Source organism: Lepisosteus platostomus, chromosome 4 (genome assembly GCF_059453375.1).
Source record: "Lepisosteus platostomus isolate fLepPlt1 chromosome 4, fLepPlt1.hap1, whole genome shotgun sequence".
NCBI classification, from domain to species: Eukaryota; Metazoa; Chordata; class Actinopteri; order Semionotiformes; family Lepisosteidae; genus Lepisosteus; species Lepisosteus platostomus.
Window position 1 is genome coordinate 46,326,436 of NC_142614.1, and position 15,180 is coordinate 46,341,615.

Here is a 15,180-nt window from a genome sequence, read left to right on the forward strand (position 1 = left end):
TTGGATCAATTTGCTACTAACCACCAAACGGGCTTGATAAGTGAAATGGCCTCCTCTCAGGTTTGTAATGACTTTACAAACGAAAGTAATGACTTTCGAAACAAAACTCATTTAAGTTGTATTATCATAACATTCAGTTGGATCTGGTGAGGTATAACAAAAAAGATTAAACAGAGAACTATTATTAAAATTGTCTTTATTATTTGACTTACAATTAGAATTCATCTTATTTATTTTTGACAGATTCATGTTTGACACTTTTACCCTCAGCCTCCTAAGGCTGAATAGTTCAATCCATCCTCATAGTAATCAAATGATGGCACTTCACCAATCCTTTACAGAAGTGCACTCAAATATCATTCTTTTCAAATAAATACAGATAGCCTAGGAAAGCCTGTTCCCAATAATTAAATACATTACAATTAGCTGTAAAATGTACTGTAACACAAAGAAAAAAACAAGAATTCTGAAAACTCCACTCCCCCTAAAATGACTAATGATTAATTTCAAATAATGTGATCAAGCTCTATGCAGTGACTAACCCTGATCATTTTGAACACCCCAGTGAAACAGGATACAGCTTTGTCTTTGAGCCAAGCTCACACCTACTTGAAATCGACTGCTGAGAAGATGAAGGAGGTACACAGTGTTTGGATTACTTCAGCATTTGAACGATTCTAACAGGGTAAAGAAATAAACTTTGTATCAACCTGCAAAAGACTTCAAAACAACGATGACAAAACTGTTGATTTTAACAGTGATGTTTTTAATATTCAAGGTCTCTGATCAACAGAAAAACGGTACGTACTGTAACTTATACCTATAATAATCTGCAAAGTAGACCTCACAGTTTTTTATTTAGTGGTTTAAATGATCAAAATTCTTTATGAGGATTCGATTTGAGGATTCAAGGATGTTTTAAGCTCTAGGCTTTTTAAGTCTAATAAAATACTGTTTAGCTGTCATACAGAAACAAAAATAAACTTGTACACCTAGCAAATTCACAAGCAGGAGGAGAAAGGGAAACTTCTGTTACAGTTGGTTAGGTTTTCAGTAATGGCAATACATTTAGATTTGACTTAATCCAAGTTAAATGTTCAATCTTAGGAGGCTCACTCAATTTATCTAATGGACATCAAAAGGGTAGATAGCTGATTTAAAGAGCTCATCCAAACCTTTCTTGAAAGAATCCAGGGTAATCCCTTCAACAACATGCTTGAGTAGTTTGTTCCAAACTTTCACAATTTTTTTGTATAAAATCTTTTGGGATGCATCAATATCCTTCTAACTGAAGGAAAGTGAAAACAAGCTTTCAGTCAAAGTTTCCCTTGTATTATGAGTCTATCAAAGGATGCAACTCCATCATTAAGTAAACCAGCGGGTAAAGAAATACTGACTGATCCAGTTGTGCAAAACCTACTTGCAAAAAGAGATCTACAGTATATGTTGTGCATGATTAAAGTACTAAGGTATAGATGAATGATCACTTATTAAACACTTTCTTGAGAGAGTGTCTGTCAACCAGTGTGGGCTTCAGTAGCTTACAATTAAGACAGTTAACCAGTTAAGATATTTGTCTCAATTAACTGATTAACTGATGGGAAAAACACTATGCATTTCTGACAGACCAACAAAAAAAGTTACATTCTTTGAAAGACTAATTATAACATTAGTCAAAGACTAATTATATGACATTTTAGTAATGTATTGAAAGAGAAAGAAAATATTCAGAGAAGACAAATTTCCAAAAAGAAATAATGCTAACAATACTTTCCCATTTGTAGTTTGGAACAGTAATACTCCCTCCCAGTACAGTGTACAGTATATCTTTCTCAGTTCCTTAGTCAAAGATAACAGTTCTTCCTTTCCTGCAAACTTTTAAGGTGATTCAGGGCTTTTTGAATCAGGTTTGCTTCTTGATGTTTTTGTGTCCCAGAAAGTCACATTAACAGTTAAAATTGTAAGTGACAATATTTTATATAGGAGCTGCAATTTAAAATTTGTAAATGCATAAAAGACAAGCTATCAAGAGTAATTGATCAAGTAAAACATTGACATTTGAAAAACTCAGTTTTGTTAAGAAAAACGTATAGAACAGGGAGGGATCCACTAGTTCACAACTTTAATTTATCAATATATACTAATTTATCAACATTGCATTAATGGTCTGCTGACCTATTACAGGTTATGATGAATGTATTATGAGGAATTGTCATTTTAATTAAATTGAATTTAATTAAATATCAGTCATGTAAGTGTGGAAGTATGTGAATTTCAAACTGAAAGAGGACCCTTTGTATGAAGGGTTTCCAGGCTACATCAATGTTTTATAGTAGAAAGAGCTATGATTTTGACACATTCATAACCGTAGATGTTCAAAAATTTCAGAAATATTTTGGAAGGTAAATTTGTAAATAATTTGTATTTCAGATATTTTTAAATCCTAAAGGAAATTATTTCTCAGAATGGCACCTGCTAATGGTTAAAATTTGTTCTTAATATTTATTTCTTGCTTAGAGGGACTACTAATGCAGCATTGTTATGATATCAAAGAGCCAATATAATTGAAACGTAATTGCAATAAAAATTTAAAACCAGCTTATAAAAATCTAATTCAAAGTTTCTATCAACTAGGTGTTACTGAATTCAACTCACTGACATAGGTAGAGAAAAGATTCTTTCCTTGATCAAGCTGTAGTTCTTTCATCAGAGAAAGCTGTACAGCTAAAACAAAAAGCAGGGGACAAAGTCTGCAAACAAAATGTTTTAAGATTGTTTTAAAAAAAAATTGTTTAATTCGTGTTTAATTAATAACACACAGAAATATAAGAAATATGGAAGTGATTCAGTCTGCAGACATTCATCAGCATATACAGATTTCCATTCATTTAAGGTGCCGAGAATAAGGTCAGGGTTCATTTAAGGTTTTGTTCTGCATTTATATATTGAGAATAAAATTAAAAATCACTTTCTATGCATGTTTTCAGCAATATATGCAGATTTTAAATGTTCTTGGCATTATTTTGACTGGTTGATCATTCATGATTGATCTTGATATGCTCAAGTTACTTTATTAGATAAGCACTCATCACTGACTGAGTCTTGATGACTCTTCAGGACAAAGTGAAGCAGGCATCTGAGTTTTTGGATGATGGATCAATTATCAAGTTATACTGCAGCTAAAAAATCCTTCTAGAACAGGTCACAGAATTTCAAATAAACTCAATAATCCATTATTAAAAACTGATTTCACATTTGTTATAGCAACAGGTAGATTAGAATCCTATGGTTTATAGATCTTTTTTTCTTAACATTTAACAGCATTGTTTTCTGAATTTGTGAAACCTTCTAAACAAGAGACTGGTGGTGGTCTGTACTACAGATGCAGCCATTCAAAATGCACGGTACAAACCCGCGGTAAGGTAACCTACCCACAAGCCACCGCGGGGCACCGGAGTGCACCGCGGTAAGTGATTGGCTGGCCAAAATGACCGACAGGGGCACTTGTGGTGCATTGGTTGGTAGTGAAAAGATTTAATCATTTAATGTCTTTACTGTGCACATTTTAATCCGCTTAGTTTTGAATATTTATATGGAATTTTACCGCTAAAGGGAAATTTTAGTAGCTGAGCATAAAAAGAAGAGGAGCATAACGCATTTGAAGGTCATAAACGATATTAATTTAGGAACATAAACATTACTGTATGTACGTAAACTGTACTGTGTATGGCTGGTCTTGGTAGTTTAAAGAAAAAAATACACACCAGTCTTCCATTTCTCCCTAAACATTTTAAGCATGAAAGTTTTATGAAATGGTACCCAAATATGTCCACTATAACAGACAATCTCCTTTGCTTTTAACCGAGCGTTTAATAATTTCCTAAAATGAAAATGATTTACTTTATTTCCCTCACGGGATCAATAAAAGTATCTATCATCTGTCTAAACTATGGGACAGAATTCTGGGGTCTCCCCATACCAGAGATTATGGTAGGGCTTCAGAATGGTGATTGGCTGACACCATCTGACACCCCTCTGATTGGAGAAAAAAGACCTGCTGGTTTGCTATACGTACATACTGTACCAGGAAGAGGATTTCTTTCTATTCGAAACTTATATTTTAAAAGTTTAAGAAGTAAAAACCTTACAGCATACACAGATTTCTAAACTGATCAGGATCGTTATCTTTGTCTTATGCATAATAATGTTCACCGCTCTGTCCAGCAAATTAATCATAAACTTTATTTTATATAGCGTTTTAAATGAATAAGTAATTAGATTGCTCATAAACCTAATCAATTATTCTACATAAACATAAAATCTCACCCCCTTCTACTTTGAAAATACATGTGAATTATTTAATTATTTAATTCGTCACAGCCAGCACTCCCGCAGAGAGGGGGGTTGTACTCGTTAATGTCTAAGCCGGAACACATCATTATATCTCATTTTGTATTTCTATAAAAAAATCGTTTGCCCAGCCTAACACTATTGTTCTTATTGTTTTTATCCTGTAAAGTGCTTTAAGGAGCACAGCTTTCTCACCACTTAGATTTAATTAATAATAAACTTTATTTTATATAGCGTTTTAAATGAATAAGTAATTAGATTGCTCATAAACCTAATCAATTATTCTACATAAACACAGTGTAATTGCTCTCTGAAAATGCTTTTTCTTTTTATTTAAGCTCAGATTTCAACTATAGATCGTATTATTATAAACTTTCTTGGAAAAATTTCTTTTATGTAAACCATGTTTGCTATTAATTCATTAAGGGCTAGAATATGTTCATTGTCTTCCAATCGAGTCGAGTTGACATTACAGTAGAAGCTTGCCACGCCCGGCCTGGACTGTTACACCAACGCATTAGCATGTTAAAGCGATTTCATTGAGGAGCCTAGCTTTCTTAACTAGTAAGTACTGTACTTCCTTGGTTTTGGGGGGGGGGGGGGGGGGGGGGTCTTTCGCTGGAAATCTCACCCCCTTCTACTTTGAAAATACATGTGAATTATTTAATTCGTCACAGCCAGCACTCCCGCAGAGAGGGGGGTTGTACTCGTTAATGTCTAAGCCGGAACACATCATTATATCTCATTTTGTATTTCTATAAAAAAATCGTTTGCCCAGCCTAACACTATTGTTCTTATTGTTTTTATCCTGTAAAGTCCTTTGAGGAGCACAGCTTTCTCACCACTTAGATTACTTTTTGATACCATCCTTACACAAAGCAGAAACTTCTTGTATTTTCCGATGACATACAAGTGGAAAGATTACAGATTACAGATCTGAACCAGGGAAAATCTGATCTTGTTTCTCTATAACAATAATAAAAAAACTTTATTTTACATATCACCTTTTAAAGTGGCATCTCAAAGCAATACAGTAGATGTAAACCACAGATTACAAAGTAAATACCCAGACAAACGCAAACACGTTTTTAATAAAATGGTTTTATTCATTCAGCAGAGAGAGAGCGTAAAACCTGGGCGTAACAGCTGTTCCTTTTTCTGATCACTCGCTCTCTGGATAAACGTCTCACCTGTCCTGTTCTTTGTTTTCCTAATTTGCTGATTATGCCTTCTGCGATCCACTCCTGCCCTCACACCTAAAGAAGACTATTTTAAATTTCTTTGCGCGGTCCATTGTGCAATTAACCCTTGTATGTGCTGTCCTTAAGGTGATATCACATAAAGGTGATATGTAAAACAATGTTTTTTATTATTGTTATAGAGAAACATGATCAGATTTTTCCTGGTTCAGAAAAAAAAAAGATCTAAAGTATACTAGTTTGTCACTAGTATACTTTTAATACAGTCTTTGCTGTGCTCTTGACATCCTTGTGATATTTCGAGCTCTGGTTGAATGATAAGTGTCACAGTTTAAATCTCTCTCTCTCAATTCAATTCAAGGTGCTTTATTAGCATGACAGATGGGTACAATCAGTGTTGGGTATTTACTTTGCTTTGAGATGCCACTTTTAAAGGTGATATATGAAATCAAGGCTTTAACTTGCTTTAACTACACAAGTCTGAGTTCTTGTGTCTGTCCTATCCGAACCCGAAAGTATCACAATATGTATCTTTATAGCAGGTGGTGTACAGCTTTTTAGTATAGATTACACTTATCTAAAATGTATTTAAAAAATAAAAACGATTACAATCTAATCTTTCCACGTTTGATCCCAAGATCCCAAGAAAAATAAATCTAAACGGGGAGAAAGCTATGCTGAAAGTTTATTAAGATACTTAGAAGACAAAGATATCAATTTATGTTGCATTTGTCTGATTGTGAATCAAAAAACACATATATTTAAACCCGCTTTTGCGATTTAAATCAAAATGTGATTTAAATCAATATAAATGTTTATATTGTAACGACTAGGTGACTATTCATTGTTATTAAAATGACTTAAATTCGATCATGTTGTGATATTTAGAAATATACATTTGTTTGGTGCGAGTGAAGTTATATTTAATCTCTGAGCCATACTGATTCTTATGGAAGCCAGTTTCCGCCAGGGAGTAAAAAAAAACACACTATGGTATTCTCTCCGATGCAGTGCAGTTAAAAACATATCTCTGATGCTGTTCCTAAACGAATATCGTTTATGACCATCAGACGCTTTATGCTCCTTTTCTTTTTTCCAGTGGATTGAACAGGGAGAGGCATTTCATGGTGTACTTTTCACTGATGAAACAACAGTGGCTCTGGAACAGTTTTCAACCATGTTGTTTTATAAAAAGGGGAGATATGTACGCGTTACTGAAGCTAAAAGTTTAGCCTTTGTCACTAATGTAACCACTAAATAAAGACATATAAAAATCCCTACGTTACAGACTGTATATGGCTGGTACTGGTAGTTCAAAGAAAAAATACACACCAGTATTCCACTTTCTCCCTAAACATTTTAAGCATCAGAGTCTTACATGTCGTTATTTCGGAAACGTTTGTACGTGCTCCTTCTGACCATGTTACTGTTTACTGTTACTGACCATATTAAGTTTAAGTGCCTGTGGGCACTCTTCCTGTCCATGGGGGGTGGACCGTCTTTCATTAGAAGGTTAGTCTGTTCTACCCTGAGAATGTAGAGGGGGTGGAAAGTAATTCCGTGTCACATTAACTAACCTCTTCAGTTTATTCCGCCAGACAGTACATGAATATAATTATATCTTTATTAATTTGTTTAGATATGCAATTCCATATTATATTCCCTGTTAATCAAATTCTAAAAGTATGCATTTGTTAGATAACAAGCGAATTCACAGAAAAGGTTAAAAGACTATCACTTTTCACAAAGTATATAATCCTAATATAAGTCTAAATCCTAATATAAATCTAAACAGTATCAGCTTTATTTACGGGTTGCAATTTAAAAAAAGTCAAATACCGCACTCAAAATGCAATTTAGAGCTTTCTGGCAAGAGGAGACACCCAAATTAATAATGTAACATGCCACTGTTTGTGCATGAACAAGGTTATACTTGTTCCCCGGTGGAACACATTCCATAAGAATCAGCGCTTTTATATATCGCCTTTAAAGGTGGCTTCTCAAAACGCTTTACAGGATAAAAACAATAACAGCAACAACAACAATATTGTATTTCATTGCACTTTGACAAAGTGCTCTTAGAGTTAGATTAATAGGGAATATAATATAAAAATATAGTACTAAAAATAAGATACACTCTACAGACATTCACAACAGCGATTGTCAGAAGATAGGACACAGCGGCTCATACATCCGCTGAATGGAAAGGGGCACTTTAATATTCTCTATGGCTAATACTGAAGCCAATACTTTAATATTCTTTTGGAAAACCATAACTCTGGTCTGACAGTGCTGCTCCAGCATTGCCAGGTCCTGCCGCAGCCTCTGTTCTATGGGCGACAGCGGGACCAGGTCGTCTGCAAAGAGCAGGAACTCAATTTCTGTAATTAATGCAGATCAGTAAATCAAGGGACAAAACAATCAGCTCCTCAATGGGCTTTGACATGCTAATGTGTTGGTTTAACAGTCCGGGTGTGGCAATGTTTTTTATTATTGTTATAGAGAAACATGATCAGATTTTCCCCGGTTCAGAAAAAAAGATCTAAAGTATACTAGTTTGTCACTCTTCTCATCCCCTCTTTGCTAAATGGCTTTTGAATAGAGTCACATGAAGAGAGAGGTGCAACAGCCCTACACAGCCCTGTCACCGTACACAAATATAATTATATCTTATTAATTTCTTTAGATACGCGATTCTTTTAATACAGTCTTTGCTGTGCTCTAAAGGATGCTTGTGATATTTCGAGCTCTGGTTGAATGATAAGTGCCGCAGTTTAAATAATTTATAGTTAGAAATAAATAATAATAATTAGTTAGAAATTATGGAACGCTCTTTAAAATGCAAGGGAGTTTTTATGTCCGTTGCAGTTTTTTTGCAACATGAATATAATTATATCGTTATTAATTTCTTTAGATATGCGATTCCATATTATATTCCCTTTTAATCAAATTCTAAAAGTATGCTTGTTGACTCCGGTATCACGTTAGTTAAAGACTTCGATGCTTAAAATGTTTAGGGAGAAATGAAATACTGGTGTGTATGTTTTCTTTAAAGTACCGAGACCAGCCATATACTGTATGTTTAATTTCCAAAATTAAAATCGTTTATGGCCTTCACACGCGTTACAGTATGCTCCTATTCTTTTTATGCTCAGGTACTAAGATTTCCCTTCAGTGGTAAAATTCCATATAAATATTCAATACTTAAACGGGCACAGTTAAGACATTAAATATACATATACATACTGTATACAGTACAGTTTGCATACGGTAATATGTTTATGTTCCTAAATCAATCTCTTTTATGAGCATGTGAAAGGCATGGTGAATCGATTCTCAAAAATTACTGTACTTTGCATGATTGGAAACAAATGTGTGATTGCGAAATGCTGTGGTGTTACTTTTACAAAGATGGTCAATGAAAAAAAGAATGTGGACCAGGGCAATACTTTGAGTTTACAGCTTGTCCAAGGTCATTCATTATTAATACTATTAGTAATATCTTCGTTAAAGACTTTGATGGCTACAGCTCAAACATGAGAGGTTGAGCTTTACTAGCTCCACCTTGCGGAAATTCTGGATAATATTATTTTAATTGCGGTATTATAGGAGAATTTACGGTAACTCGCGGTAAACCGCGTAAAGCACACCGCAAAATAATGCAGTATCACCCGCGCATTTTGAATGGCTGCATCTGTAAGTTATTTTCTAGTTTTGGCCAGGATTATGTTAGTCAAAGCAAACTCGCCTGTTGACAATGTGACACATACAGTAGCATGAAAAACAGCAGCAGACTGTGACAAGCGCTTGTTTCAGATAAAGACATTCGCAGTTCTTTTACCACCAAGACGGTACAAGCCTCCACCGGTATTTCCATTTCCTGAAACGGGGGGTATGAAAATAAAATAATTGCTCAATCTAAACTTAAGATTTTTTTTTAAATATCTGTAAGTTATTTGTTCTAAAACTAATTTTCTAATTTTATTTTCAGGTAGACGAAATTGTAAACTACAGAACACAGCTGGAAATGACACTGCCAACATTCAAACAATCAAGAGACACTGCTCTTATGGCACTTTAACGAATAACTTCTCAGGTGAAAACACTACTGAATATTTTCTTGCTAAATGGGTAGTTTTTAATCAGACAAATCTGCACTGTCAAAACAAAAAGCCTTTTCAAAGTCTGTGAACAAAATGTTTTTAGATCCTATTTTAAAAATTGTTTTGTTTTATTAAATACAAAGACAGAAAGACATGGAAGTGTGCCATTCTGCAGACCTTCATCTGCATATAATGAATTCATTATACAGTAAGTGCTGAGGATTGGGTTATAGTTTGGTTTATATTGTGTTTTGCATTTATATATTAAGTATCAAATTAAAATAATCACTTTGCATGTGTTTAGTAATGTATGCAGATTCTAGACATTTCAAATGTTTTTGGCATTGTTTTGACTGATCATTCATGACCGATCTTGATATACTTAAGTTACTTTATTACAGTACATAAGCACTCATCACTGACTGAGTCTCGAGGACACTTCAGTTTGGCTTAAATAGTCTTCTGAGCTATTGTATGGGGGATGAATGATCAAATATACCATATAAATTCTTATAACATTTTTTTTGAAACAGGTAATTGAGTTAAGAATTAACTTGATGATCCATTATTAAAGACTGATTTAACACTTGCTAACAGCTTGATTGGGATCCTGTGGTTTGTACAGTAGATCTTTTAACAGCTGTGTATTTTGAACCTTTAAAACATTATAATACAGTATAAGGGTTCTCTCAGGCTGCTCAACCATTAAATGAAGTAAAGTGCTTAGTAGGAACAAGTAATAGGTTTAAATCCATGCTGAAAAGAGAAGAAAGAAAACATGACATTTCGGCTGTGGAGCCTTCTTCGGGTGTGAGCCACACCCTATTACTTATTCCTTTGCAGCCTACGCATGCTGACGCAGCTACCCACCTGATCTACTATAGTGCTTAGTGCCAGGTAGACCTTCTAAACAAGAGACTGGTAGTAGTCTGTGCTAAGTAATTTTCTAATTTTGACCAAGATTATGTTAGTCAAAGCTAACTCTCCTCTTGACAATGTGGTACATACTGTGTCATGAAAACAGTAGAAGACAGTGACAAGCGCTTGTTTCAGAGAAGTTCTTTCTCCACCAAGATGGTACAACTGGCAATTCCAATTTCCAAAACTGGAGATATAAAAATAAAATAATTTTACAATCCAAACTTAAGATTTAAAAAAATATATCAGTAAGGCATTTGTTTTAAAACTCATTTCCTAACTTAATTTTCAGGAAGACGAAATCGTAAACTACAGAGCACACCTGGAAATGACACTGCCAATCTTCAGACAATCAAGAGACACGGCTCAAATGATCAAACCATTTTAGGGAAAAAAGGCTCAGGTGAAAACACTACTGAATATTTTCTTGCTAAATGGGTAGTTTATCAGACAAATCTGCACTGTCAAAACAAAAAGCCTTTTCAAAGTCTGTGAACAATGTGTTTTTAGATCCTATTTTAAAAATTGTTTTGTTTTATGAAATACTAAAACAGAAAGACATATGGAAGTGTGCCATTCTGCAGACCTTCATCTGCATATAACGAATTCATTAGAAGGGCTGAGGATTAGGTTATAGTTTGGTTTACATTGTGTTTTGCATTTATATATTGAGCATTAAATTAAAATAATCACTATCTATGCATATTTGTAGCAATGTATGCTTTTCTGTCATTTCAAAACTAATTTCGGAATTTTATTTTCAGGAAGAAGAAATCATAAAGTGCAGGAAACACCTGCAAGTAAGACTGACAACTTTAAATCATCCAATGGACAGAGGTCTCATAATCAAAGAACTTTAATGAACATCTCAGGTGAAAACAATACTGAACCTTTCCTTGCTGAAGGGGTAGTTTCTATCAGACAAAATTGCACAGTCAAAACAAAAAGCCTTTTCAAAGTCAAAATGTTTTTTTTATTTAAAAAATTAAAAAAATGCCTAAATACTAAATACAAAGACATTATTAAATACGGAAGTGTTTCAGTTTGCAGACCTTGATCAGCATATAATAAATTCATTTAAGGTGCTGAGAACCAGATTAGGGTTAGATTTCAAATGCTTTGTGTATATATCTTGAGAATCAAAAAAAGTAGGAGAGTTGGAGAGTTGACTGGGTACAACCAATTTACCAACTTAGCCAGAATCACAAACGTGGTGACTGATGGCCACCTGACTGGCTCGTCCAGCACAACAATGCATGTACTCACGCTGTCAGATGAGAATGAGAGTTACCTATGTCCTGAATGCTCTGTGCTCTACAATTTGAGACTCGTATAAAATACGTAGGACTAACTGGGATGATGTGGCATCTTGGGCCCAAAGACCAGTGAACAGGCACATCTTACCAATATCAATTCTTCTTCAATGATATGTGGAAATCCTTTTTTGTAAACTAAAAAAGGGAGCACAGACATGCTTGACAATGTCTTGCAACAGGCAAGCTATTATCTTGAGCTTGCCATACAGCCTCTTCACATTTATGAGTCTTAAGCTGTCTATTCATCTCAAGGCACCACAATGATCCTCTGCACACAAAAGTATTTATTTTTTACCCTGAACGATGCCAAAAGGACATCATTCAGTGGAAATATCCCGACTACACTACTGAAGCAGAACCCACCTGGGTGACCTGCAGCAAGAATCTTGAATGCTTCGCCAAAGTGTGAGTGTGAAATTGTCATAGGCTGAATCACTGTGTTACACAGAACCTGCAGATGACGTATAAAAGTTCCCAATCTGGTGTAAACCTAAAATAACAGGTTCCTGCTCTTGACATTTTCTCTCAATACCAATGTTGGGAATACAAAGCTTTGAATCCCTAGTGATCTGCAGTATATTCTTGCATTATTAAACATAACATTAAAATAATAACACAAAGAATTGTATTTAGGGTATTTGTTTTACAACAAATGTTCCTTATTTGAATTTCAGGAGGAAACCAAGATGCACAGCAGAACACAAACGGAAATGACACTGCCAACCCTAGAACATTCATGGGACAGCCCTCGCACGATCAAAGAAGCTTAATGGAAAACATCACCGTTGAAAGCTTTCCTGAATTTATCCAGACAAAACTGAAGGTTGAGAGTCAAGTAGTTGAATATTTCACTGGTCAGCTAAGTACTCAGATTATCCCAGCCACCTACATCTTTACCATGATAGTAGGAATTCCCACACACCTCGTTACTTTGTGGATACTTGGCAGAAAAATCAGCACTTCCTCTACAGCCATCTTCTACTTCAGCTTGGCCCTGTCTGACTTCCTGCTGTTAGTCACGCTGAGTTTTAAAGTACACTACCATCTCAATGGCAACAACTGGATATTTGGTGAAGTCATGTGCAAGGTGGTGACCGCCAGCTTTTACGGAAATATCTACTGCTCCATTCACAATCTCATGTGCATCAGCATAAATCGCTACTTGGCCATAGTTCAACCTTTTATCTACAGAAGCCTATCAAAAAGAGCGTGCACTATCTGGAGCTGTGTGCTGGTGTGGATAATGGTCTCTTTTGCCACTGTGCCGGAATTGCTTGTCACACAAAGCTACAGTGTATCAGAAGTCAATATTACCACCTGCCATGACGTACGTCCTTCTGAGGACAGATCCCAAACCTTCCTGTTTTATTACTACCTGGGCTTGATTTCTTTCGGGTTTTTCATACCCTTTGCAGTCACTACATTCTCCTATGTTTCAATAATCAACGAGCTTCACAAATCCAATCAAGACTATTGTTATTACATTAAAACAAGCACTTTGGTTTTTATCATTTTCACAGTTTGTTTCACACCAAGCAATGTCATTTATTTCCTTCACTACATCAAGCTCTACTTTACCAGTCAAGATTATTTTTACATGTATTATAGTATTGCAGCTTGCTTGTGCAGCTTTCATAGCTGTCTGGATCCTTTTCTTTTCTTCTTCATGTCACAATCCAAACACCTGCACCTCACTTCTGTCAGGCAGAAATGGAAAGATTTCAGCAACTCTACTTAAGAACTGTCTCTGAAAAGCAGAACCTACAGTATATAAGACTACACAGCTGAAAAAAAAGGTTCTAAACTCATAGTGAGTTTATTTCAATTTCAATCTCAATTTACTTCCATTTTAATTTCATTACAGCAAAATAATGTAAGCATGTTTTGCTTATGTGGACATGGTTCATTCTATGAAGAACGAAGACCCTTGTGTAATCTTAATGCACTTTATTTTGCAACCAGTAAATGAAAAGAGTTGTAGTATATAAGTATTTTTAATTTAATTTTTGTCTAATCTTTTATGAAGAATGTGACTGTTGTGAAGTAAAACAGTATTTGCTTAAATACATCTTCAGGATACTTTTTTCCCATTGAATTTTTATTTTGGTAGAAGAAGTTAGCAAAAAATGTTCCTTGTAATTTCCTGTAATTTTGTGTTCCTCTGTAAATTCATCTTCTTTGTTTCTGAACATCGTCTTTCTCTGATATCACCCAAACAAGAAAGATCTGGGCTCATGTAACCAAATGACTGTTCATCTTGAGGTGTCTGGTAATAATTTCTTCTTTTTCACCATGATGAAAAGCTTATTGAATATATACTTAAATCTTTAGAATTTTCTGTTGCCTTTGCCTATTATTTACATTTAATACATATGCTATCTGAATGTTTATGCATTGAAAATAATGTAAATATGCTTCATGATCCTTCACAAAATATTTTAATTATAAGGTAACTCAAATTTATTTTTCAAAGAATGCACAATGAATTTTGTAGCATTATGTCAGTAAATACTAGTAATCAACCTACTGTAGCCATAACTAAAAAAAACCCATCAGAATTAGACATTGATGGACAGTAAAACAATAAGACCTTATTTAAAATAAAAATCTGTTATATGAAAGGACATATTCCACCACAGATACATGCTATAATTTTAACAAAGGTTGGTCTCAGAAGCTTAGTTTAACTACTTGGAGATGCACTCCAAGTATGGCTCTGTGCACAAGACTATCAAAAATTAGTTTCAACACAAGACAATTCCAAACACCATTTCACTTCTACCCAGTTACAGTACCTAGTGAATGCAACACCTGGCTTTAAAGAAAATAAGCCAGTAAAAACCGGTTTGATCAATGCATTGCCCTGAAGCTACAGTGCATTGCAAACATTGTGTGAATATGTCAGAGGAAAGCTTCAGACGGGCGTGCACTTATTCATATCTACTAGAATGTGAGTAATCTAGTTGATACAGTGTCTCAGTCTTTACAATAAGACTGAATTCAGAATTAGTTGATTAGAACTCCAGTACTATAACTGAAACATTTTTGGATCTTAATAAACACTTTTTGAAACATTGGGAATATACAGAACTGTACTTCAAATATTCGAAAACTACGTTTACAGACAGAGGGGTTACAAAATAAAGAATACCAGAAATGACAAAGCAGGTTAGTCAATAAGTAAAATAAATAATCATAACTCCCAAATTGTAAAACATATGCCAGAAATGTACTCCAGTGGTTGGTATAATTAGAGGCACTTCTTTGTTCTCTGGCACAGCTTTGATAAAAAAG

The 15,180-nt window shown here is 34.6% G+C and overlaps 2 protein-coding genes across 3 annotated transcripts in view; one reads left to right on the forward strand and one right to left on the reverse strand.

Moving 5' to 3' along the window:
- Window positions 1-15,180, reverse strand: part of iqgap2 (IQ motif containing GTPase activating protein 2) — a 114,025-nt gene that overhangs the window by 34,560 nt on the left and 64,285 nt on the right. The gene's annotated exons all lie outside the window — the stretch shown is intronic.
- f2rl2 (coagulation factor II (thrombin) receptor-like 2) lies at window positions 544-14,219 on the forward strand. 2 transcript variants are annotated; one of them, XM_088629642.1, is made up of 5 exons: window positions 545-800; window positions 9,541-9,645; window positions 10,863-10,973; window positions 11,335-11,442; window positions 12,561-14,219. In XM_088629642.1, exons 1-5 carry the CDS (start codon window positions 734-736, stop codon window positions 13,622-13,624), a joined length of 1,455 nt encoding a protein of 484 aa, XP_088485768.1. In that variant the 5' UTR covers window positions 545-733; the 3' UTR covers window positions 13,625-14,219. The 2 variants fall into 2 exon arrangements, with proteins under 2 accessions (XP_088485769.1, XP_088485768.1); XM_088629643.1 differs by lacking the exons at window positions 9,541-9,645; window positions 10,863-10,973 and having other exon boundaries at window positions 544-800.